This window comes from Sus scrofa, chromosome 3, assembly GCF_000003025.6.
Source record: "Sus scrofa isolate TJ Tabasco breed Duroc chromosome 3, Sscrofa11.1, whole genome shotgun sequence".
NCBI classification, from domain to species: Eukaryota; Metazoa; Chordata; class Mammalia; order Artiodactyla; family Suidae; genus Sus; species Sus scrofa.
In genome coordinates this window covers 24,202,425-24,225,226 of record NC_010445.4, presented here as the reverse complement: position 1 = coordinate 24,225,226, position 22,802 = coordinate 24,202,425, and the positions used below count along the sequence as shown (strand labels likewise).

At 40.4% G+C, this 22,802-nt stretch overlaps 1 protein-coding gene across 2 annotated transcripts in view; it reads left to right on the top strand.

Annotated features, from left to right (window-relative positions):
• LOC100524613 (cytochrome b-c1 complex subunit 2, mitochondrial) overlaps positions 1-22,802 on the top strand; it is a 31,089-nt gene that overhangs the window by 3,605 nt on the left and 4,682 nt on the right. Inside the window, exons 4-12 of one of the 2 annotated variants that reach the window (XR_002342381.1) lie at positions 515-579; positions 2,365-2,421; positions 2,643-2,767; positions 5,527-5,624; positions 10,598-10,655; positions 14,460-14,555; positions 14,818-15,017; positions 18,060-18,140; positions 21,923-22,738. Coding sequence is in view for 1 of the 2 variants with exons in the window: in XM_003124555.5 (XP_003124603.3) it covers positions 515-579; positions 2,365-2,421; positions 2,643-2,767; positions 5,527-5,624; positions 10,598-10,655; positions 14,460-14,555; positions 14,818-15,017; positions 18,060-18,140; positions 21,923-21,999 (857 nt within the window). In the remaining variant the exon portion in view is untranslated. The remainder of the gene's footprint in view (positions 1-514; positions 580-2,364; positions 2,422-2,642; positions 2,768-5,526; positions 5,625-10,597; positions 10,656-14,459; positions 14,556-14,817; positions 15,018-18,059; positions 18,141-21,922; positions 22,739-22,802) is intronic. The other variant, XM_003124555.5, reaches the window with a different exon arrangement.

Here is a 22,802-nt window from a genome sequence, read left to right as displayed (position 1 = left end):
CCTTGTTTCAAGTATTTGCATCTGCAAAGACTATTTCCAAAACAGGTCGCATTTGCAGGTCCTGGATGAACATGATTTTTGGAGGGACATTATTCAACTCAGTACAGGTACCAAAAAACCACAGGATACTTTTTACCACAGAGAAGCATTAAATTAGTGTCCATCTGAATATTAGTGCTAGAAAATAGAAATCAATTTTTAAAGGAATTATTAAATGCCAGAAATTGAAAGAAAATTATTCTTTCCCATATGCAGATCTCTTGCAGAATAGAATGATGAATCCAGTAAGCTTGTATTTGATAATGGAATTTTAACCTAACTATACTTTATATAAAAATCTGTACTTGTGCTTTTTGGGGAACTTTGTTTCATTATTCTTAAACTAGAAAGGATTCCCTATTTAGGTAATGTTCTTTTTGAATTTAATGACAAACACTAGATTTTGATGTAGAGTGATGTTTGGCAAGCATAGCATTAAAAAAATACTAAAAAAAATTGTTCTTTCTTTTCCAAGACTACAAAAGGAGCTTCATCTTTCAAGATAACCCGTGGAATCGAAGCAGTTGGTGGTAAATTAAGGTTTGTTACGATGAGTAATCAGAAATAGTGAAAACACCAGAGGGTAGTCAGTTGTAAAGGAACTTTTCTATTACCGAGGTGGTTAACAATTTCTTAAGGCACAAGAAGGAGAACACTGATAAATTTGACTGCAAAAAATGTAAAATATCCTTAGGCCTTAAAGTAAAAATTACGTTATCTGGGAGTAGATATTTGCAACATATGTAACCTGGAGAGAATTAATTTGCAAAAATGAACTACAAATGAGGAAAAAACAACCAAAGAGAAAATGGATAGGGAGAGGCTGTTCCCAGAAGAGGAAGCCAGAAGCAAGGATCTTTACTTGTAATCAACAGTGATGACAAGCATTTTATGCTTCTGGTGGAAGTATAAATTAATACAGCTACTTAGAAAAGAACCAGGTAATATCTGTTCATATTGAAAATGAGCATATTTTACAAGCTAACAATTTTTCATCCATATGCACAAAGGAATTCTTTATCGTTATCGAGACTGGAAGCAATTTAAATGCCTGTCTTTAGAGAGAGAGAAAGAGTGTGATACAGTAACATGCTGGGCCTGCTACACAGCAGTTAAGGAAGAACTCGATCTGTATCCACATAGCAGACTTCAAAACAAAATGTTTTGTGGGAAAGTAAGCTTCACAGTTTTTAAAGGTATAAGGTTTTTAACAAAATAATAACATGTCGTGCTTATGATTATACTTGTCTCTAGTGTGGGAGGAAGTGAGAGAGTTAGCCTGGGAAGGGTGCAAAGAGATCTTCAACTTTAAAGTTTTTTTTTTTAAGTTGTAGTAAAATACACATAACATTAAATTTACCACTCTGCATCCACTAACCCCAAACTCCCAATCCATCCCACTCCCTCCGGCTCCCCCTTATATGTATGACTGGGTCACTGTGCTGTACAGCAGAAATTGACAGAACATCATAAATCAACCATTCTCTACTACACAATTTTTAAAATATAAAAAAAAAAAAAAATGTACCACGCTAGAGTTCTCTAAGCAAAGTAAGGATCCAGTGTTGTCATTTCCCACCTTCAGGTGTATAGTCCTATGGCGATAAGTGGCATTAAGCACCATCACCACCACCATCTCCAGAATGTGTTGTTTTTGTTTTTTGCCTTTTAGGGCCGCACCCATGGCAGAGGGAGGTCCCCAGGCTAGGGGTCAAATCACAGCTCCAGCTGCCGGCCTACACCACAGCCACAAGGGGGAAATCCGAGCTGCATCTGCAGCCTACACCACAGCTCACAGCAATGCCGGATTGCTGACCCACTGAGCAAGGCCAGGGATCAAAGCTACATCCTCAGATACTAGTCACCAGGACAGGAACTCCCTCCAGAATGTTTTCATCTTCCCCAGCTGAAACTGTAGCACTGACTCCCCCATTCTCTCTTTCCCCCAGCCCCGGGCAGCCACCACTCTGTTCCGTGTCTGTGATTTTGACTGCTCTAGGCACCTCCTATCAGTGGAATCATACAGTATTTGTTGTCCTTTCATGACTCCTTTATTTCGTTTAGCAAAAAGGTCTCAAGGTTTATCTATGTGTAACTTGTCAAGATTTCCTTCCTTTTAAAAGTTGAAATATCTGCCATTTCCTTTTTGAAGATTTTAAAAAATATTTTACAATTTTAGTTGAGTGTATATACTTTGTTATACTATTATTTATACTTGTTTCTACCTCACAGTAATTTTTTTCCAAAAGAGTTGGTTGATTTAACAAAGCTATAAGGGAAAGCTAATATTGATCTGTAATTCACTGTGATTTATTTTTGACTTAGTGTGACTTCCACAAGGGAAAGCATGGCTTACACAGTGGAATGTCTGCGAGATGATATGTAAGTACTTGTAGGTTTTTTTTGTTTCTTGTTTTTTTAAAGAAATACCGAGCTGCTCAATTCTAGTCTTTTTTTAATGGGGCATTGTGGCCTCCTGTGTTGGTTTTGGATTAGTATTCACAAGGTGCCTGAAGTGGAATATTGAGAGCATTGCAGTTCTGAGGAGTGGATGCTGGTTTTAAATTTTTTGACGGTAACTCTTATCTTCATGCCTTCTGTAGTGAGATCCTGATGGAGTTCCTGCTCAATGTCACCGCAGCACCAGAATTTCGTCGCTGGGAGGTAGCTGCCCTGCAGTCTCAGCTAAGGATTGATAAAGCTGTGGCTTTTCAGAATCCACAGGCTCGTAAGTGCACTTTCAGATTATGTTCCGTCGTTTCTAAGATAACTGCGTTTTTAAAAAGATCAATTTGTAGAGGAATAAAACTGCAGTTGAAATTTTTTTCTCCTTGGGTTTGAAAATGCGCTTTCCAAAAATTTGCCCACTTTTAAAACATACCATTCTGTTTGTTTCTAAACATTTGTGTTGTTGACTATTTTTCATCTTTAACAGTATATAAATTGATTGTAGAATCCTGGGCCTTTTTCCTGTATGTCATTCCCCCAACCTGGTGTTTTTGTGGTTGTCTTCCTTTTTTCTTTTCTTTTTCAGCTGCACCTTTGGTGTATGGAAGTTCCCAGGCCAGGAACTGAACCCGAACCAGATCCAACGCCAGATCCTTAACCCACCATGCTGGCCCAGGGATCAAATCAGCACCTCCACAGAGACAAGCCTGATCATTAACCTACTGTGCCACAGCAGGAACGCCCTACCTGTTATTTTTTTAATGGTTGTTTTGCTTAGACCAAATCCAGCAGCAGTTGCTGCTGCTTTTATTGTTTATTGTTATGTATTGCTATTACTGTTTAGCCAACTCACCTTTATTGGGTCTTTCCAACCAACTAAGTTTTTAAAAGTAAGAACTTTTTTGTATTCATATTTGTGTTTATATAATATTTAGTTAAATGATCTTGACAAGTACATCTGACGAAACAAATCTATTAAAAAGCACTCCTGACTCTCAGAAGTCATACATCTTCTGGTAGGAGCAAAAGTGTGCAGATAGACCACTGAGATAAATGCAGGTGATCAGCTGCAGGGGCTCAGGGTGGGATGGACTTCACTCAGATGCAGGCCTGTCAAGGGTGGGTCTCCCAAAAAGGAGAAAAGAAAAAATAAATGAAAGAATGGGTCTCCTGTCAGGTATTTGAAAAACAGTAAGTGCTCGCTTTCTGTTAGCTAATGATATTTCATAGTGATTCTGTGTCACATAGGAGAACGATATTTGTTACTCCAGACCTCTGCCAAAGAATTAGATAGAATGTTAAAGTTGTGGAAAAGATGGCTTGAGGAGTTCCTGTTGTGGCTTATTGATTAACGAACCAGACTAGCATCCATTAGGTTGTGGGTTCGATCCCTGGCCTCGCTCAGTGGGTTAAGGATCCGGCATTGCTATGAGCTGTGGTGTAGGTTGCAGATGTGGCTCGCATCTGGTGTTGCTGTGGCTGTGGTGTAGGCCAGCGGCTGCTGCTCCATTTAGACCCCTGCCTGGGAACCTCCATATGCCACAAGTGTGGCCCTACAAACAAACAAGCAAAAAAAAAAAAAAAAAAAAAAATGACTTCTGTGTTCAGAGTAGCTTTCTTCCCCATTGATAGCGCTGAGGCCCCAACCCTCATCCTTTCTGCCTGAACAGTTAGTTACTGTCATCTCCTGGCCAGTGTCTCTGCCTCCAGGCATACCTCTTCAGTCCATTGCTGTTACCTATCACTATTACAGTGATTTTTTTTGTTGTTGTTGTTTTTTTAGGGCACACCCATGGCATATGGAGGTTCCCAGGCTATGGGTCCAATTGGAGCCACAGCTGCCAGCCTACACCACAGCTACAGCAAGGAGGGATCCGAGCCTACACCACAGGTCATGGCAACGCCAGATCCTCAACCCACTGAGGGAGGCCAGGGATCGAACCCACAACCTCATGGTTCCTAGTCAGATTCGTTTCTGCTGTGCCACAACAGGAACTCCTACAGTGATCCTTCCGACATGAAAATCCTGTAAAGGTGTCTTATTATCAATGAGGTAAAGTCCCAACCACTTAACTGAGCATCTTCGTTAATGCTAGTGATCTGGCCCCTGCCACACTCCCTTGTTTCTCGCTCTACCCTCTTCCCTTCCCAGCTGCCATTCCCCTTTGCATCAAACTGTTTTCTGTTTCCTTTGCCTGAAATGCTGTTCCCAGATCATTCACCTGGGAAACACCTACTCATTCTGGCAGACTCATCCCATATTTTACTTCTGTTACTCCTTTCAGATTCCCACCACCCGTCCCTCGTGCCCTCGCTGCATTTTTGATATACTGCTAACTTCACATCCATAATACTTTATGTTATAGCTTTTCCCCTCAACACTTTGAGGGCAGGCACTGTGTCTTACTCAGCTGTATTTCCTGCACCTGACACAGTACCTGGCATAGAGGGACTGCCCAAATGATAAATAAAAGACACATAGCTCAGGCAGAGGCACTGAACCCGGAAAGTAGGGACAGTGCCAGGGTACCAATGAGGAGTGCCGTTTGGCAGTGGCATTTGACCCCTGTAAGCTAATAATATGACCTCAAACTGATACTTTCCTATTCCTCTCATCCTGACAACTCCCTCATTACCTAGAGAGGGAACCTTGGAAGTAAGTGAAATTCAGATTAGATGACTTAAGGTCACAGGGCAAGGTGCTGGCATAACTAACTAGATTCAGTTTCTGCATCTGAAATCCAGGTCATTGTCTACTTTCCAGGTGACACCAGGTAGACTGAAGTTAGAGATGTGTTTCGGTGGCTTCTGACATTTAGAAGCTGCTATCCTAGAATCTCTTATTTTTCTCAGCACATTCAACTGGCAGAATTTTAAAAGTTGCTAGAGGTTAAATGATACTAAATTTCAAGTCCTCTGAATTCTTGAATGCTGTAAGATGACCAAAGTTGTATAGTCTAGTTGCTCTCTAGGCTCTAAACATTTTATTGTCTTTATTTAAATCACATTTCCTTAACTGCTTCTTTACTTACTTTACAGAGGTCCTTGAAAATTTGCATGCTGCAGCTTACCGAAATGCCTTGGCTAATTCCTTGTACTGTCCTGATTATAGGATTGGAAAAGTGACACCAGATCAGGTACTGATAAAACACATTATATTTTAAAATGTGTCTGTTTTCACATTAAATTGCACATGGACCTGCCGTTTCAGTTTTGTTTGCTAATTTTGCTTTTTATCTTCTAATTTAAGAAATTCTCTTGCTTATTTTTCCATCAGCTTGCTTTTTACCTAAAATTTGACCTGAACAATTTTTGCGTATCTTTCAACTAAAAAAAAGTTTTTATTACAAAAGTGACATATTCATCACAGAAAATTCAGAAAACAAAGACAGGCAAAATAAAGGGAGTTCCCGTCGTAGCTCAGAGGTAATGAACCCGACTAGTATCCATGAGGACTTGGGTTCAATCCCTGCCCTGGCTCAGTGTCTTAAGGATCCAGCATTGCTGTGGCGGCAGCTATAGCTGCCATTCAACCCCTATTCTGGGAATTTCCATATGCCAGGGGTACAGCCCTAAAATGCAGAAAAAAAAAAAAAAAAAAAGGCAAAATAAAGGGGGAAAAAATATAAAATGTTAAAATATCTCACACACCTAAAGGCACTCATTGTTTTGTTTTTTTGTTTTTTTTAATTAATGAATTTCCCTACATTTATAGGTGTACAACAATCATCACAACCAAATTTTACAGCATTTCCATCCCAAACTCTCAGAGGCACTCATTGTTAACACCTAAATATATTTTTCTTCTAGACTCTTTCTGTGTGTATGTGTCTTTTAAACAGTGTATGAATGTTTAACTACCGTAATCTTGTGACGAAAAGTCTTCCTTTAACCACTCTGAATACCCAGATGGGAATGAACACCACTTCCATACCTCCCATGCCATCATCAGCTTGCTCACCAGCTCATTTACCTTCTCCAGCACACCTGCCTCACTCTGCTGGCAGTACAGATTTGTCACTTGTCATAGCCATATGTATATCAGAGAGAGAACTTTGTTTCCAAAACATGAAACATTGAGCATTAAATCTGCAAGTGTAGATATGTGTATACAGTCTTAATTACTTACTCCTACCACCACCCATTCCCCCTAAATTTTTTATCAAAAGACATTAAGAGAAAAACTGGGAGGACTTCCCATTTTAGCTCAATGGAAACAAATCCAGCTGGTATCCATGAGGATGTAGCTTTGATCTCTGGCCCCACTCACTGAGTTGGGGATCCAGCGTTGCCTCAAGCTGTGGTATAGGTCGAAGACACAGCTCAGATCTGGCGTTGCTATGGTGTAGGCCGGCAGCTGTAGCTCTGATTCGACCCCCAGCCTGGGAACTTCTATATGCTATATGCCACATCTTCAGCACTAAACCAAAAAAGAGAGAGAGAAAGAGAGAAACTGGGAATTATCAACACTTTCAAAGTATACATGACTCAGAAATTAAGATACTTATTTTCGGAGTTCCCGTCGTGGCCAGTGGTTAACGAATCCTACTAGGAACCATAAGGTTGCAGGTTCGATCCCTGGCCTGGCTTAGTGGGTTAAGGATCTGGCGTTGCCATGAGCTGTGGTTAGGTCGCAGATGGGACTCAGATCCTGCGTTGCTGTGGCTGTGGTATAGGCTGGTGGCTACAACTCCGATTGGACCCCTAGCCTGGGAACCGCTGTATGCCATAGGTGCAGCCCTGGAAAAGACAAAAAGACCAAAAAAAAAAAAAAAAAGATGCTTATTCTCATTTCTGGTTATCCACGACAGAAAACTGAATTTTGTATCCCTTTTCTCTTTTGACTTACCTCCTTGTTAAGAAAACTATCCAAATATCAATTTAGCATCTTCCCTCATAGAGCACTTTTTAATTTTTTAAATTTTATGGTCATCCCTATGGCATATGGACATTCCGAGGCCAGGGACCGAATCTAAGCCACAGCTGCAACCTATGCCACAGCTGTGGCAATGCTGGATCCTTTAATTAGCGTGTCACATTGGGAACTCCAAATAGGGCACGGCGCTTTAAAAAAAAAAATTATAGGTGATATCATCCAACTTGGAATCACCAATATTTTTTCATAAGACTGGCCTCTAGTGGGTTTTTAACGTTTTTCAATAATCAGATTCACTCTTGTAAAGATAGATGATTAAAGATATGTATGTCGTTTGAGGTAGCTGAAAGAATGAACATATCAGGAGTTCCCATCATGGCTCAACAGAAACAAATCTGACTAGTATCCATGAGGACACAGGTTCAATCCCTGGCCTCGCTCAGTGGGTTAAGGATCTGGTGTTGCCATGTGCTGTGGTGTAAGTCAAAGACAGGGCTCAGATCCCACGTTGCTGTGGCTATGGCGTAGGCTGGCAGCTGTAGCTCCAATTTGACTCCCCTAGCCTGGGAACCTTCATATGCCTCAGGTGTGGCCCTAAAAAGACCAAAAAAAAAAAAAGAAAGAAAACATAGCATAGCAAATCATTTACCTAAAAGGGTGTCTATTGTGGCATTGGGTATAATTAAAAAATAATTAGAAACAAATTAAATATCCAACATTAGAGAACTAGTTAGATGATGTATTAAATGTAGAATGGAATACTATTCAACCATTCAAAAATAGGTACTGATAATGAAAATTTTCATAGCATATTGTCAAGTAAAGAAAAGGTAATTTATGATAAGATATACCAAGGGAATCCCATTTTTTAAAAAATAAGTTGTGTGTATGTATCATGGAGAAATACCAACACGTTAACTACAGTAATTAGCATTTTTTTAAATGTATCCCTAGGCTAAAGGAAATTCTAAGGAAATTGATGCTAGAATACTTTGAGCAAAGACAGCATTCATTAGAAAAACATCAGTTTAAAAAAAAAAAAAGAAAATATGGCTTTCCAAGGTGGAGACACCATTTATTTTAGGGCACAAATTCTCATAGATTGTTTATAGTTACCTTAGTTCAGTTTAACAGTCTCAACCAACATTAGTCAAGGAACCCTTTTTTTTTGGCTGCACCCTCAGCAATGACCCAAGCCACTACAGTGACAATGCTAGATCCTTTCCTACTGTACCACAAGAGAACTCTACCAAGGAGCCTTTTTAGCCAATTTTTCCTCCACTCATACCCAAATAATGATTTTTTTTTTTTTAGTGCCTGCAGCATATGCAAGTTCCCAGGCTAGGGTTCAAATTGTAGCTGCAGCTGCAGTCCTACACCACAGCCACAGCAGTGCCAGTTCTGAGCTGCATCTGCAACCCACGCCACAGCTCACACAAATGCCGGATCCTTCAACCCACTGAGTGGGCGGCCAGGAATCAAATCTGCATCCTCATGGATACTAGTCAGTTTCATTATCCATTAGCCACAATGGGAACTGCACAGTGATTTTTTTTTTTTTTTTTTTTTTTTTTTTTTTTTGTCTTTTTGCCTTTTCTAGGGCCTCTCTTGCGGCATATGGAGGTTTCCTGGCTAGGGGTCGAATCGGAGCTGTAGCCACCGGCCTACGCCAGAGCCACAGCAACGCGGGATCCAAGCCGCGTCTGCAACCTACACCACAGCTCCCAGCAACGCCGGATCGTTAACCCACTGAGCAAGGGCAGGGACCGAACCCGAAACCTCATGGTTCCTAGTCAGATTCGTTAACCACTGCGCCACGACGGGAACTCCCACAGTGAATTTTTAATACCATGGATATACTGTAGATCTCTTTATGTACTTTACATGTATTAGTACTTTATATGTAAAGGAATAAGTTGTTTTTTTTTTTTCTCACCCCCCAAGAAGTAATTTTCATTCCCTTGGGAGCAGTAGTGCGCCTGTTGAGAATGCGTGTTTTCGCCCTCCTTTTGTATATTAGGTCTAAAGTGGTGGTGTAAACCGGTGACTGTCAATTCTCACTGATTCTCAGATCAGCTAGGTGGTTGATGAGATAGGTGGGCAGTTTATTTTAAATAAAGATTCCAAGGAGTTCCCTCAGGGAAACTCCTTGGGTTAAAGGTCTGGCATTGTCACTGCAGCAGCTCAGGTGATTGCTGTGGCATGGGTTCAGTCCCTGGCCCAGGAACTTCTCTGTGCCACATGTGTGGCCAAAAAAATGGAAAAATAAAGATCCAAGATTTCACATTGAACCTAACTGTATCAGTCCGTATAATGGGCCCAGTAATGGGATAGGGTGGGGAGAGATTGACAGAGTTTGTTTTTATTTTTTAAGCCCCCCAGATAATTGTATAATCATCCAGGCTGGAAAGCCCGGTATAGACCGTAACTTCATAGCAGGAAAACCTTTAAAGATAGGCGAGAGGTATATGGTGATATAACTCTATTAGCCCTACTATAGAATATTAATAATAGTGCTTTATTACTACCTGTATAAAGGCAAAAGAAACCTGCTATACTTCTTAATCATTAAGATTAATGATCTTAATGATTAATGATCTTAATGATTAAGATCCCATTTTTTCAAGTTCAAGCTAGCGTGTGCTCTAATTTTTAATTCCTTTTTTTTTATTAGCAGCTTCACTGAGATATATTCGCATACCATACACTTCACACATTTAAAATATGCAATTCAGTGGTTTTTATTATATTCAGTTATATAACCATCACATTAAGACATTAAGTTCTGTTCTTTTTTTTTTTTTTTTCTTTCCTTTCTCTTCTTAGGGCCACACTGGTGGCATATGGAAGTTCCCAGGCTAGGAGTCAGATTGGAGCTATAGCTACAGCTGCCAGCCTCTAACCACAGCCACTGCAATGCAGGATCCAAGCCCTAACTTGTGGCAATGCCAGATACTTAACCCACTGAGCGAGCTCAGGGATGGAACCCATATCCTCATGGTTACTAGTTGGGTTCTTAACCCACTGAACCACAATGGGAGCTCCAAATTCTAGTTCTTTTAAGCAGTGGTCTTTAAAATTTCAGTGTAGTTCAGCACTGGATAGTCCTTCATAGTTTATTATATCAGCTTTTAAGCCTGAGTATTTATTTTCTGCTGAAAAGCAATTTTACATTTTTTACAGCTTCCTATATTTATATAAATATAACCTAATAAATGTTTTTAACTTCCTCAGTTACATTACTATGTACAGAACCATTTCACAAGTGCAAGAATGGCTTTGATTGGACTTGGTAAGTTGGGGATTGCCTGCATGTCAGTTTGTTTCTTTAAGAGTAGTCCTTTTTAACTCACAGACATAGAGAACAGACTTGCGGTTGCCCAGAGGGAAGAAAGGTAGAGGAGAGTTGGGTGGGAAGTTTGGGACTAGCAGATGGAAACTATATGGAATTAACAAACCACAAGATCGTATTGTATTGCACAGGGCACTATATTCAAGTGTCCTGTAATAAACCAAAAAGAATATGAGAAAGAATATATGTATATCTGAATCACTTTGCTGTACATGAGAAACTAATACAACCTTGCAAATCAACTCTACTTCAGTAAAAGAAAATAGTATGACTTGCCAGATAGTGAAACATGTGAATAACTTAATGAAAAGACAACATTATCCCTGAAACACTGTAAACTCGCATGATCATATGTAACTGTGTATATATACATCTTTCACAGTTATGTACAGATGGATGACTAGATAGCTGGATCATTTACAGTTTCAGTGTTCTTGACTCTCAGAAAAGGTGATAGAAAATTCACTGAGGTGGCTGACTTTTATAAACTGGTGCGGTGGAAGAGTGGACACCTTTCCAGCACATTGTAACTCATTCACTATATAGGTTACCAGCTTCAATGTATCGTATACTCATTTGGATATTTTCGTAAATTCTAATCACAGAGTTACCCTTCATGATGTTCTGTCTCATTCTAGAGAGTGGTTAATTGAAAAAAAGAAACTCTAAGATGTTCTGCTGTTAAATGTTGCACTTAGAGCTATGAATAAAAATACTGTTTCACTGATGTGAGTCAAAAAGAAAAAAGTAGTCCTTTAAGCTATAATTATGTGAACATAGGACCGAACAAAATTTGAGAACTCATCTTTTATGTCAGAAAGTAGGTATGTGATAGGACTTTATTTTATTTATTTTTTGTCTTTTTGCCATTTCTAGGGCCGCACCCGTGGCAAATGGAAGTTTCCAGGCTAGGGGTTGGAAACCCCTACACCAGAGCCACAAAAACGTGGGACCCGAGCCGCGTCTGCAACCTACACCACAGCTCACGGCAACGCCGGATCCTTAACCCACTAAGCAAGGGCAGGGATCGAACCTGCAACCTCATGGTTCCTAGTCGGATTCGTTAACCACTGCGCCACAATGGGAACTCCATGATAGGATTTTAATAACTAATCTTTTTGTTTTTTTTTTAAAGCAGAATCCAGCATCTAACCTTTTTTTAAAACATGGCTTTTAAATTTAGGACAGTATTTGAAAAACCTATGACAAAGGGCAAATTTCTCTAAGCAAAGAGCTTTTGTTCTTGTTTTAGGTACACTTTAATAGAAATATAGACAACGGGCACGAAACAATTTGTGGGGAAAATGTCTATGCCAGTTACTGTAAAATGTGTCATAACCAAGTAGTTTTTAATTTGTGAAACTGGCAAAAGTTAAAAGATTGACACTGCTCAGTATTAACCAAGGTATGAAGAAATTGGCACTCTCAAAAATTATTAGTGGGAGTGTAAAATGATATAACATTTTTAGAAGTCTGAATATATTAAAATTTTGAATGTTTATTCTCTCTCTCTCTCTCTCTCTCTCTTTTTTTTTTTTTTTTTTTTTTTTTTTTGTCTTTTTAGGGCCGCACCTGTGACATATGGAAGTTCCCAGGCTAGGGGTCCATTCAGAGTTGTGGCTGCCAGCCTACACCACTGCCACCTACACCACAGCTCACAGCAACGCCAAATCCTTAACCCACTGAGCAGGCCAGGGATCAAACCCACTTCCTCATGAATCCTAGTCCTGTTCGTTAACCACTGAGCGACGAAGGGAACTCCTTAAAATTTTGAATGTTTGTTCTCTTAAACCCAGCAAGTTTGGTCAAGTTTACAAAATAGTTGCATGAGAATGTTATTAGTAGTATTGGGCTTTATTGATCATTTGTTTTATAAGTAACAGCTTAATTGAGGTATAGTTCACATGCCACAAAATTCATGCTTTTAAAGTGTGCAGTTTGTGGGTTTTAATTTATTGAGGGTGTAACTGTTGCCGGAACATTTTCACCATCCTGGGAAGAAACCCCATACTCATTAGCAGTTACTCCTCATTCCACCTCTTCCTGGCCTCTGGTGACCACTAACTGGCTTTCTGTCTGCATAGAACTGACTCTTCTGGACATTTCATATAAAAGGAATTATATAATAATAGCCTTTGTAACTGGCTTCTTTCACTTAGTCACTTGGTGTAGTGTTTTCGAAGTCTGGCCATGCTATAGCAGGTACCAATATTCCATTCCCTTTACTGGCCCAATAACATTTTGTTTATCCATTCATCCCTTGGACCTTTGAGTTGTTCCTGAATGTTTTGGCTGTTACGAATATAAACATTTATGTATAAGCTCTTTTTTTTAGTGCTGCAACGAACATTGGGGTGCATGTATAAATTTTTTAATAAAACACGTTTTTGATTCTTGGGTATGTACCTAGTAGAATTGCCAGGATATTTAACCATCTGAAGAAGAGCCAGGCTGTTTCCCGAAGCAGGTGAACCATGTTACATTCCCGTCAACAGTGCACAAGGGTTCAATTTCTCAACATCCTCCCCAGTTCTTAGTGATGATCTCTTTGATAATGGCCATCCTGATAGGTGTGAAGTAGTGTCTCATTGTGGTTTGGATTTGCATTCCTATAATGATTGATGACATGGAATATCGTTTTTCGTGCTTTTTGGCCACTTGTATTATCTTCTTTGGAGAAATATCTGTTCAAGTCTATTGCCCATTTTGGTGTTTTTTGTTTTTGTTTTTTTTCCCCCGCTCTGTGGATGTTTCCAGGCTAGGGGTCGTATTGGAGCTAGAGCTGCCGGCCACAGCCACATAGGATCTGAGCTGCATCTGTGACCTATACCACAGCTCACAGCAACGCCAGATCCTCAACCCACTGAGTGAGGCGAGGGATCAAACCTTGCAGCTTCATGGTTCCTGGTCGGATTCGTTTCTGCTGCGACACAGCGGGAACTCCTATTGCCCATTTTGAATTGGGTTGTTTGTTTTACTGTTGAGTTGTAAGAGTTCTTTATATATTCTGGACACTACTCCTTACCAGACACATGGTTTGCAAATGTTTTTTCCTATTTCGTGGATTATCTTTTCATTCTTTTGAAAATGTCCTTTAGTGCACATTGCAATATTGTTTTAATAGCCAACTATTAGAAACATACTAATGTCCGTCAAGAAGGGATTGATTAGGAGTTCCCATCCTGGCTCAGCAGTAATGAACCCAACTAGTATCCATGAGGGTGCAGGTTCAATCCCTGGCCTTGCTCAGTGGGTTAAGGATCCAGCATTGCCATGAGCTGTGGTGTAGGTCACAGATGCGGCTCGGATCCTGAGTTGTTGTGGCTATGGCATAGGCTGGCAGCTGCAGCTCCGATTTGACCCCTAGCCTGGGAACTTCCATGTGCCATGGGTGTGGCCCTAAAAAGTATAAAAGGGGGGGTTGATTAAATAAATGATGGTACATCCTCATAATAGTCTATAACCATTAAATGTTTGGTGACAGTCACTTTGATGTAAATTACAAAAGACAAGTTAGAAACAATAATACCATTTTTAAAATAAAAAATATTTGCATAGAAAAGAGTTCTAGATGAATATATAGTAAAGCTGTAAATGGATATCTGGAGAAGTGGTATAATGGGGAAGCTCTTTTTATTTCTATGATACTTGAATTGTATAATCATGTATTTTTAAAACGGTAGATTTTTACAGTTGTCTTTCAGAAATTAGGGTTCTAGCTTGTTTTTCTTTCTGTTGAAATAGGTGTGAGTCATCCTGTTCTAAAGCAAGTGGCCGAACGGTTTCTCAACATGAGGGGGGGGCTTGGTTTATCTGGCGCAAAGGCCAAGTACCGTGGAGGTAAGCATTCTGTTCCATTAGGGTTCATTTATCAGGATGCCCCCCTCCCCTGGTGGTGTCAATGTGGAGAGAAAGAATTAGATTGCTCGGGTGTTATGTGTTGACCACGTTTGTGTAAGGGGAAGCGTGGGATGGCATGAGGACAGCATCAGGCCAGAGAAAAGCTTAATCCGAATAGGTTGATACTGTGTCGTAGAGAATACTGAAAAGTAAAACCAAAAGCCCTTTTGTCTTTGCTCTTTTTTTTTTTCCGTGGCCCCAGGTGAAATTCGAGACCAGAATGGAGACAGTCTCGTCCATGCTGCTCTTGTAGCAGAAAGTGCTGCCACGGGAAGTGCAGAAGCAAATGCATTTAGTGTTCTGCAGCATGTCCTTGGTGCTGGACCACATGTTAAGAGGGGCAGCAATGCCACCAGCTCTCTATACCAGGCTGTCGCCAAGGGAGTTCACCAGCCATTTGATGTGAGTTTACACAGTCCGATGTCCCTCCTTTTGTTTTCAAAGGCTTAACATTAATCCAATTTTAAAATTTAAGGTGAGGGAGTTCCCGTCGTGGCTCAGTGATTAATGAACCCAACTAGCATCCATGAGGATGTGGGTTCGATCTCTGGCCTTGCTTAGTGAATTAAGGATTTGGCGTTGCTGTGAGCTGTGGTGTAAGTTGCAGCTGCAGCTCAGATCCTGAGTTGCTGTGGCTCTGGCGTGAAGCTGTCGGCTACAGCTCTAATTTGATGCCTAGCCTGGGAACCTCCATGTGCCACGGGTGCAGCCCTAAAAGACAAAAAAGACAAAAAAATAAAAAATAAAATTTAAGATGAGGAGTTCCCATATTGTGGGAACTCAGCATAGTGTCCTTGAGGGTGCAGGTTTGATCCCTGGCCTCACTCAGGGGATTAAGGATCCAGTGTTGCAGTGGCTGTGCTGTAGGCCTGCAGCTGCAGCTCTGATTCAACCCCTGGCCTGGGAACTTCCATATGCTATGGTGTGGCTGTAAAAAGAAAAAAAAAAACTAAAAAAAAAAAACTTTTTTAATAAAAAATAAAATATAGGATGAACACACAGAAAATCTTTGTACAATTGAGGAGACAACCAGACATAATTTTAGTACCTTAGTGGGTCTACCAAAAACTTAACTGTCTTTTTAGCTACTCTAATATAAAAAGAATTGAATGCTTTACATAATCAGAAAGTCATACTTCAATTCCCATTAGAATAAAGTTTTAGATATTAAACATTCTCCTAAATTCTCATGAGTCTTTTTTATTTCCTCTGTCCCCTTCCATTCTTGTGGCTTCTTCCTAATTTCACTGCTCTTCATGTTTTCCAGTAAGTGTACAAGGTAAACACCAAGAAGTTGCTTACAAACCTACTCCTCCAGCTTGAGATTAAGTGAAAAGAGGAAAATGGCATTTAGTCGTAACCGAAAGCCCATGTTTCCTTAGAAGACACCTTCTTATGACAGTGAGCCAAGTGCTAAAGCTCTCAAAATAGTGATACTCAAATCAAGAGAATATAAAATGTCAACCAGCAAGGTATTATATTATGAGTGATGATAGTTGGTCCAATGTAATACCCTAAGTACACAACCTTCTTTAAAAAGTAGCAAATGTTCTAAATTGTAGGATTGAGTATTGTTCATAATTTCAGCAACAGTACATGGCACAGGTAGATTTATGCTGCAATAGATCTTCGGCCATTTGACACTTGGTGGAAATTAAATTCAGTCATCTTCTCCTCTTATTCCCCCTACTCGAGTGGCACTGTCAAACTTTTCTTTAGCAGAGGAGCTTTTTTTATCCAATACTATTTCTCAACTGCAGTGCCCAAACACAGTTTTTGCTTTTAAAGTTTTTGCTTTTAAAGTTCTCTGATGGCCTAGCGGGTTGAGGCTCCTGCGTTCTCACCGCTGTGGCTCTGGTTGCTGCTGTGTGGCAGTGTAGACTCAATCCCTGGCCCAGGAATTCCCACATACTTGCCTGTGTGGCAAAAAAGAAAAGAAAAAAAAAAAAAAAAAAAACCCAAAAAACCAAGAGAGAACCTCAAATAAACACTCATTTAAAAAAAAAAAAAAAAAAATGCTTAGCAGGCTCACTTGGCATTGAAACCCTTGGATCTTCTGTACGTTGCCTTAGGGTTCCCTGGAGCACAGTTTGAAAACCATTATCTTAAATTAGTCCTAAATTTGATTTCCACCAAATTTTCTTTCTCCTGGTTCGTGGCTACTCTGTTTTCTTTTCTTCATGCTTTACTCTTCACCATTGAATGGTAAGGATGTTTTGAGTAGTTAGAGTTTAATCTAATCCAGTGACATAACATAATAGAAATTTGGGAGTTCCTGTCTTGCCTCAGCAAGTTAAGGACCCGACCTTGTCTCTGTGAGGCCAGGTCGCATCCCTGACCTCGCTCATAGGGTTAAGGATGCAGCATTGCCACAAGCTGCAGAGTAGGTCACACATGCATCTCAGATCCAGTGTCACTGTGGCTGCGGCGTAGGCCTGCAGCTGCGAATCAGCCCCTGGCCCCCGGACACTTTCATGTGCCATAGGTACGGCTATAAAAAGAAAAAAAAAAAAAAAAGTAGAAGTTCCTATTTAAGAATTTGGCCAGAAACTTGGAGAACAAATAGGATACCCTCAGAATTGTAATTAAACCTCAAGTGATTGAAATACGTATCTTTGTGTGCTTTGTACTGGCCAAAGCAGTGGTTTTCAAACTTCGGCGTGCATGAGCATCACCGAACATGGGTTTGAAATGCGGAAACCAACTATAATGGAAAAAATGAACATTTCTTAAAAATTTAAAAAACAAAAACAAACAAGAAAATAAATTTTAAAAAATGCGGGCTCCCAGTCATTGCATCTGTAGTGATCTGTAGTCATTGCATCTGTAGTGATCTGGTGATCCTTATGTGAATGGTCCACATAAACACTGGAAAACATTTTCCTAGGCTGTCATATTCACCGTAAGGAGCTCAACCCTCTGCTCAGACCACAGACAGCAATCCCTGTATTTTCAGAGGCTAAACTTCTTGCTCCCGTGAACATCTGGATAATGGCCATTAAGCAGAAATGTCCCGCCCAACTCTGACTAGTATACCAGAGATGTAAAAGCAAATTAATAAGAAGGAAGTCATCACCAACAGCAGAAGGAAGAAAGGTTTGTCCAATGCCAAAGCCCATGATCTGTACCACCTCGGCCATACTGAGTCTACAGTAATAACGTTCACAAGTTAATGTTAACCTTTAATCATCAAGGCGTTAGGAGAAAAAAAAGGAAAGTGAGCAATCCATTTTAGAAAGAGATGAATGAGAAAAGTTAAAACTGTGACAGTTCTGAAAGAGGTAACCTGTGTAACTTCAGTCCCTCACAGAACCAGTTAAGTGGAATACTAATTCATTTCCTTTGCTTATGCTGTGAAGGTACACATTTTTGTCTAGACAACCTTAGGGAATTGTGGTGCCCTGTTTTACCCAGTAGAATGAGTAAAGTTTCATTATATTTCAGGTTTCTGCTTTTAACGCCAGTTACTCAGATTCTGGACTCTTCGGGATTTATACTATCTCTCAGGCTGCATCTGCTGGAGATGTAAGTTGCGAACTCATCAATTCTCAAAAGATTGTTTTTCCCCCATTAACATGTTTTTAGTAAAAATATGGGAGTTCCCATTGTGGCTCAGCAGTAATAAACCCGACTAGTATCTGTGAGGATTCAGGTTCGATCCCTAGCCTTGCTCAATGGGTTAAGGATCCTGTGTTGCCGTGAGCTGTGGTGTAGTCACAGACGCGGCTTGGATCTGGTGTGGTTCTGGTTGAGGTACAGGCCAGAAGCTGCAACTCCAATTCAGCCTCTAGCCTGGGAACTTCCATGTGCCTCGGGCGGGGCCCTAAAAAGAAAATATATTTTGAATTTTGAATGCCATGATTTATCAGAGCTCTGTATAGTGTGATATCATTCAAGTGTTATCTGCTGTGAAGAAAACTTAAAAATGAAGAACATATATACGAATGCCTCTAGGAATGAGCAAGGAAATACCTCCTTGGTATGTTGGTTCTGTATGGACATGGGCTATCGAGTTGTCTCTGGGATATGAGGTCAAGGCCAAGATGTACCCTGGGAGCCCTCAACATAAAGTGTGTGTGTGTAAGTCAGGGTTATGTGTGAAAGGTTGTAGGAGGAGAAACTGAAGGTCCAGCTGAGGAAAATGGCCAAGAAAATGGAAAGAAAAAGAAAAACTGTTGCATTTGGAGGCCAGGGAAGAGAATGGTTAACCCCATTTTGATCTATTCTGGATTAATATCCTTTTTTTTTTTTTTTCTTTTTTTTTTTTGTCTTTTTGTCTTTTTGTTGTTGTTGTTGCTATCTCTTGGGCCGCTTCCGCGGCATATGGAGGTTCCCAGGCTAGGGGTCCAATCGGAGCTGTAGCCACCGGCCTACGCCAGAGCCACAGCAACGCGGGATCCGAGCCGCGTCTGCAACCTACACCACCGCTCACGGCAACGCCAGATCCTTAACCCACTGAGCAAGGGCAGGGACCGAACCCGCGATCTCATGGTTCCTAGTCGGATTCGTTAACCACTGCGCCACGACGGGAACTCCTGGATTAATATCCTTTTAACCACAGAGAGGTCTGCTAGTTTTAACAAACTAGGACGATATTGGTGATGTTAATTGATTTTTACCAGAGTGTTGGAAGTGATCTAAAATTTGTATTATTAAGGAATGAATGAGAAGAAAGAAATGCAGAGTTGGTGCAGGCAGGTGGAGCTGAGACTTCAGGGAGGTATGGTAGAGTTTCCTCAGAGATTACGAAGGAAGAGGCATTCATGGTGAAAGGAAAGAAAATTGGAGCAGGCAGAGGAGAGAGGAAATTATAGGTGGATCAGATCTGGGAAATCAAGTGCAAACAGGATCCACAGGCTGACGTGGGAGAAGAGGTTGTCAGGAAGATGCGGACCTACATCCCTGGTGAGGTAAGAGGCTAAGTCATGTTTTGAGAGTAAGAGAAGGAAGGAGAGTTGTGAAAAAGTAATGAGGCTTGGGACAGATGAGTGGCTGAGGCACACAGGAGCATAACAGCAGTATAAATGTCTCCTTGAGATCAGTGGCCACAAATTCATAGTACAGTCAGTTAGCGGTCTAGCCTAAGGGAGAAATGGAGGCAGGCAGGAGGGTTGATCCCAAGCTGTAGTCCTGCAACGTAGACAGGTCAGAAGTATGAGGAGACAACTAGAAGTTGGAAACACTGGCAAGAATGATTGAAGGGATGATTCATGGATCTAGGCAAGATAAAAAAAGTGATCCAGGGGTTCCCATAATGGCTCAACAGGTTAAGGACCCATCATAGTCTCTGTGAGGATGCAGGTTTGATCCCTGGCCTCACTCATTGGGTTAAGGATTGGGCATTGCCACAAGCTGCAGCATAAATCACAGATGCGGCTCGGATCTAGTGTTGCTGAGGCTGTGGTGTAAGCCGGCAGCTGCAGCTCCAGTTCCACCCCATCCGGGGAACTTCTGTATGCTGCAGGTGCAGCCCTAAGATGGAAAAAAAGTGACGCCAGAGGGACCTGATAGATTGAAAGTGGACAAATCAAGGAACTAGAGGTGTTGATAAAATGCTAGAGAAGGACAGCATGATTAAAGACTTAGGCCAGAGGTCTTGGAAGTGAGGGTTTCTGAGGTAGGACAGATGAAAGTTATATCCACATCTGGGGTATGGCTTTGGAAATGGGTAGCTCACATGGACGGAAAATGAGGGTCCTAGAATTTAGGTGAGTAGGGAAAACAATAAGTAGCACGGGCCAGGTTTGTTTTTATTTATTCAACAAATATTTACCAAGTACCCAGCCACATCACTGGAAGGTGATTCCTCTTGATGCCAGCATTCCAGGTATGGACAAGCTTTACAAATTGCCTTTGTAGGAGAGTTCCCATTGTGGCGCAGCGGAAACGAATCTGACCAGAAACCATGAGGTTGCAGGTTCAATCCCTGGCCTTGTTCAGTGGGTTAAGGATCTGGTGTTGCCATGAGCTGTGGTGTAGGTCACAGATGCAGCTCCGATCTGGCGTTGCTGTGGCTGTGGTGTAGGCTGGCAGCTGTACCTCTGATTAGACCCCCCAGCCTGGGATCCTCCATAAGCTGTGGGTGTGGCCACAGCTTAATTATAATTTATTTTTTTAATTATAATTTATTTAATTATAATTATTTAATTATAATTTAATTATAATTTATTTCAAATGTTCAATTTCTGCTGTACAGCAAAGTGACCCAGTTATACATATATATACTTTTTTTCTTATATTATCCTCCATCATGTTCCATCACAAGTGACTGGATATAGTTCCCTGTGCTATACAGCAGGATCTCATTGCTTATCCACTCCAAAAGCAATAATTTGCATCTACTAACCCCAAACTCCCAGTCCATCCTACTCCCTCCCACTCCCCCTTGGCAACCGCAAGTCTGTTCTCCATGTCCATGAGTTTGTTTTCTCTAGATAGGTTCATTTGTGCCATATATTAGATTCCAGCTATAAATGATATCATATGGTATTTGTCTTTCTCTTTCTGACTTACTTTACTTAGTATGAGATCCATGTTGCTGCAAGTGGCATTATTTTGTTCTTTTTTATGGCTGAGTAGTATTCCGTTGTGTATATGTACCACATCTTCTTCATTCATCTATTGATGGACATTTAGGTTATTGCTATGCCTTGGCTATCATGAATACTGCTGCAGTGAACATAGGGGTGCCTGCATCTCCTTGAATGAAAATTTTGTCTGGATGTATGCCCAGGAGTGGGATTGCTGGACCATATGGTAGTTCTGTATTTAGTTTTCTGAGTTACCTCCGTACTGTTTTCCACAGTGGTTGTACCAACTTACATTCCCACTAACATTGCAGGAGGGTTCCCTTTTCTCCACACCCTCTCCAGCATTTGTTATTTGTAGTCTTCTAATGATGGCCATTCTGACTGGCATACTTCTTTCTTATTAGTGAATTGTAAGAGAGGGCAGGATTGATTACATGACACTTTAAGAGTCTGAGGAAATTTTAGAGATGTTTATTCTTCATAGTCACTTATAAGTCCCTGTGTTTTCTTTTTGTAAACCCTGCCTCCACCCTCTGCCCTCTACCACTAAACATTTGTAAGAAGCTTGGCTACTTAGATATTGTACAAACAGCTGCTTTATAGATCCCTGGAAGAGTGAGCAGCACATAGTGACCTAAGAATTCCACACGGACACTATACTGTGTCTCTGGAACGAACCTTCAATCTTAGGTTTTTGCCCTAGTAGAGGAGCAGCCGAATGCTGCAGGCGACCCTGGCACTGAGCAGAGATGACCAGCTTTTACTTATTTATCCTAGGTTATCAAGTCTGCCTATGACCAAGTAAAAACAATTGCTCAAGGAAACCTTTCTAATACAGATGTCCAAGCTGCCAAGTAAGTTTCAATATTAACTGTGTTTCATCTTTCAATTATTTGAAGGTTGTTTTTTCTAGTTACAACACTATTGTAATAAATGCACAAAAGGATTGAAAGGTACAGAAAAGTATTTAAAAGAAAAGGAAAATAGATTCGTCCCACCTAGAGATATCATTATTAACATTTTGATTATTATCTTGACCATTTTTATACATTTTAAACATAGTTAATATTGCATATATACTTAATAAATAATATTACTGTGTTTATTGTAGAAATTTGAAAATTACAAACACAAAGAAAGATAAAAATTATCTTTCATTCCCTACCAGTGATTCTTCTCTTTAACATGATAATGTTTCCATTTATTCAGATCACTAAAAATTATGTCATAAACAGTTTTAATGGGTGTGTCCAAATATACTTGTTGGACATTTTTCAACAAGATGGCAATTGGGGATTCTAAACAATTAATGATATCTTCGGGCTTAAAACATTTTTTCATTTCTTGTTACTTTTCTTGGTATAGATTCACAACTGGGCCAAGAGTTACAAATACTATAACGAAAGGTTCTGCGTTAAAATATGTATGTGTGTTTGTACGATATTGGTATATTTTGGAGTCACCATGTTACAGGGTTGTACTAGCTTATAAATCATACCATCAGTGTAGGAGAGTGCCTATTCCGCCATAACCATTGGCGGCGGTTTTTTATCTCTTCACTGATTTGGTAGATCATAGATAGCTGATTAAAAGGTTGCAATTTCCGGAGTTCCCGTCGTGGCGCAGTGGTTAACGAATCCGACTAGAAACCATGAGG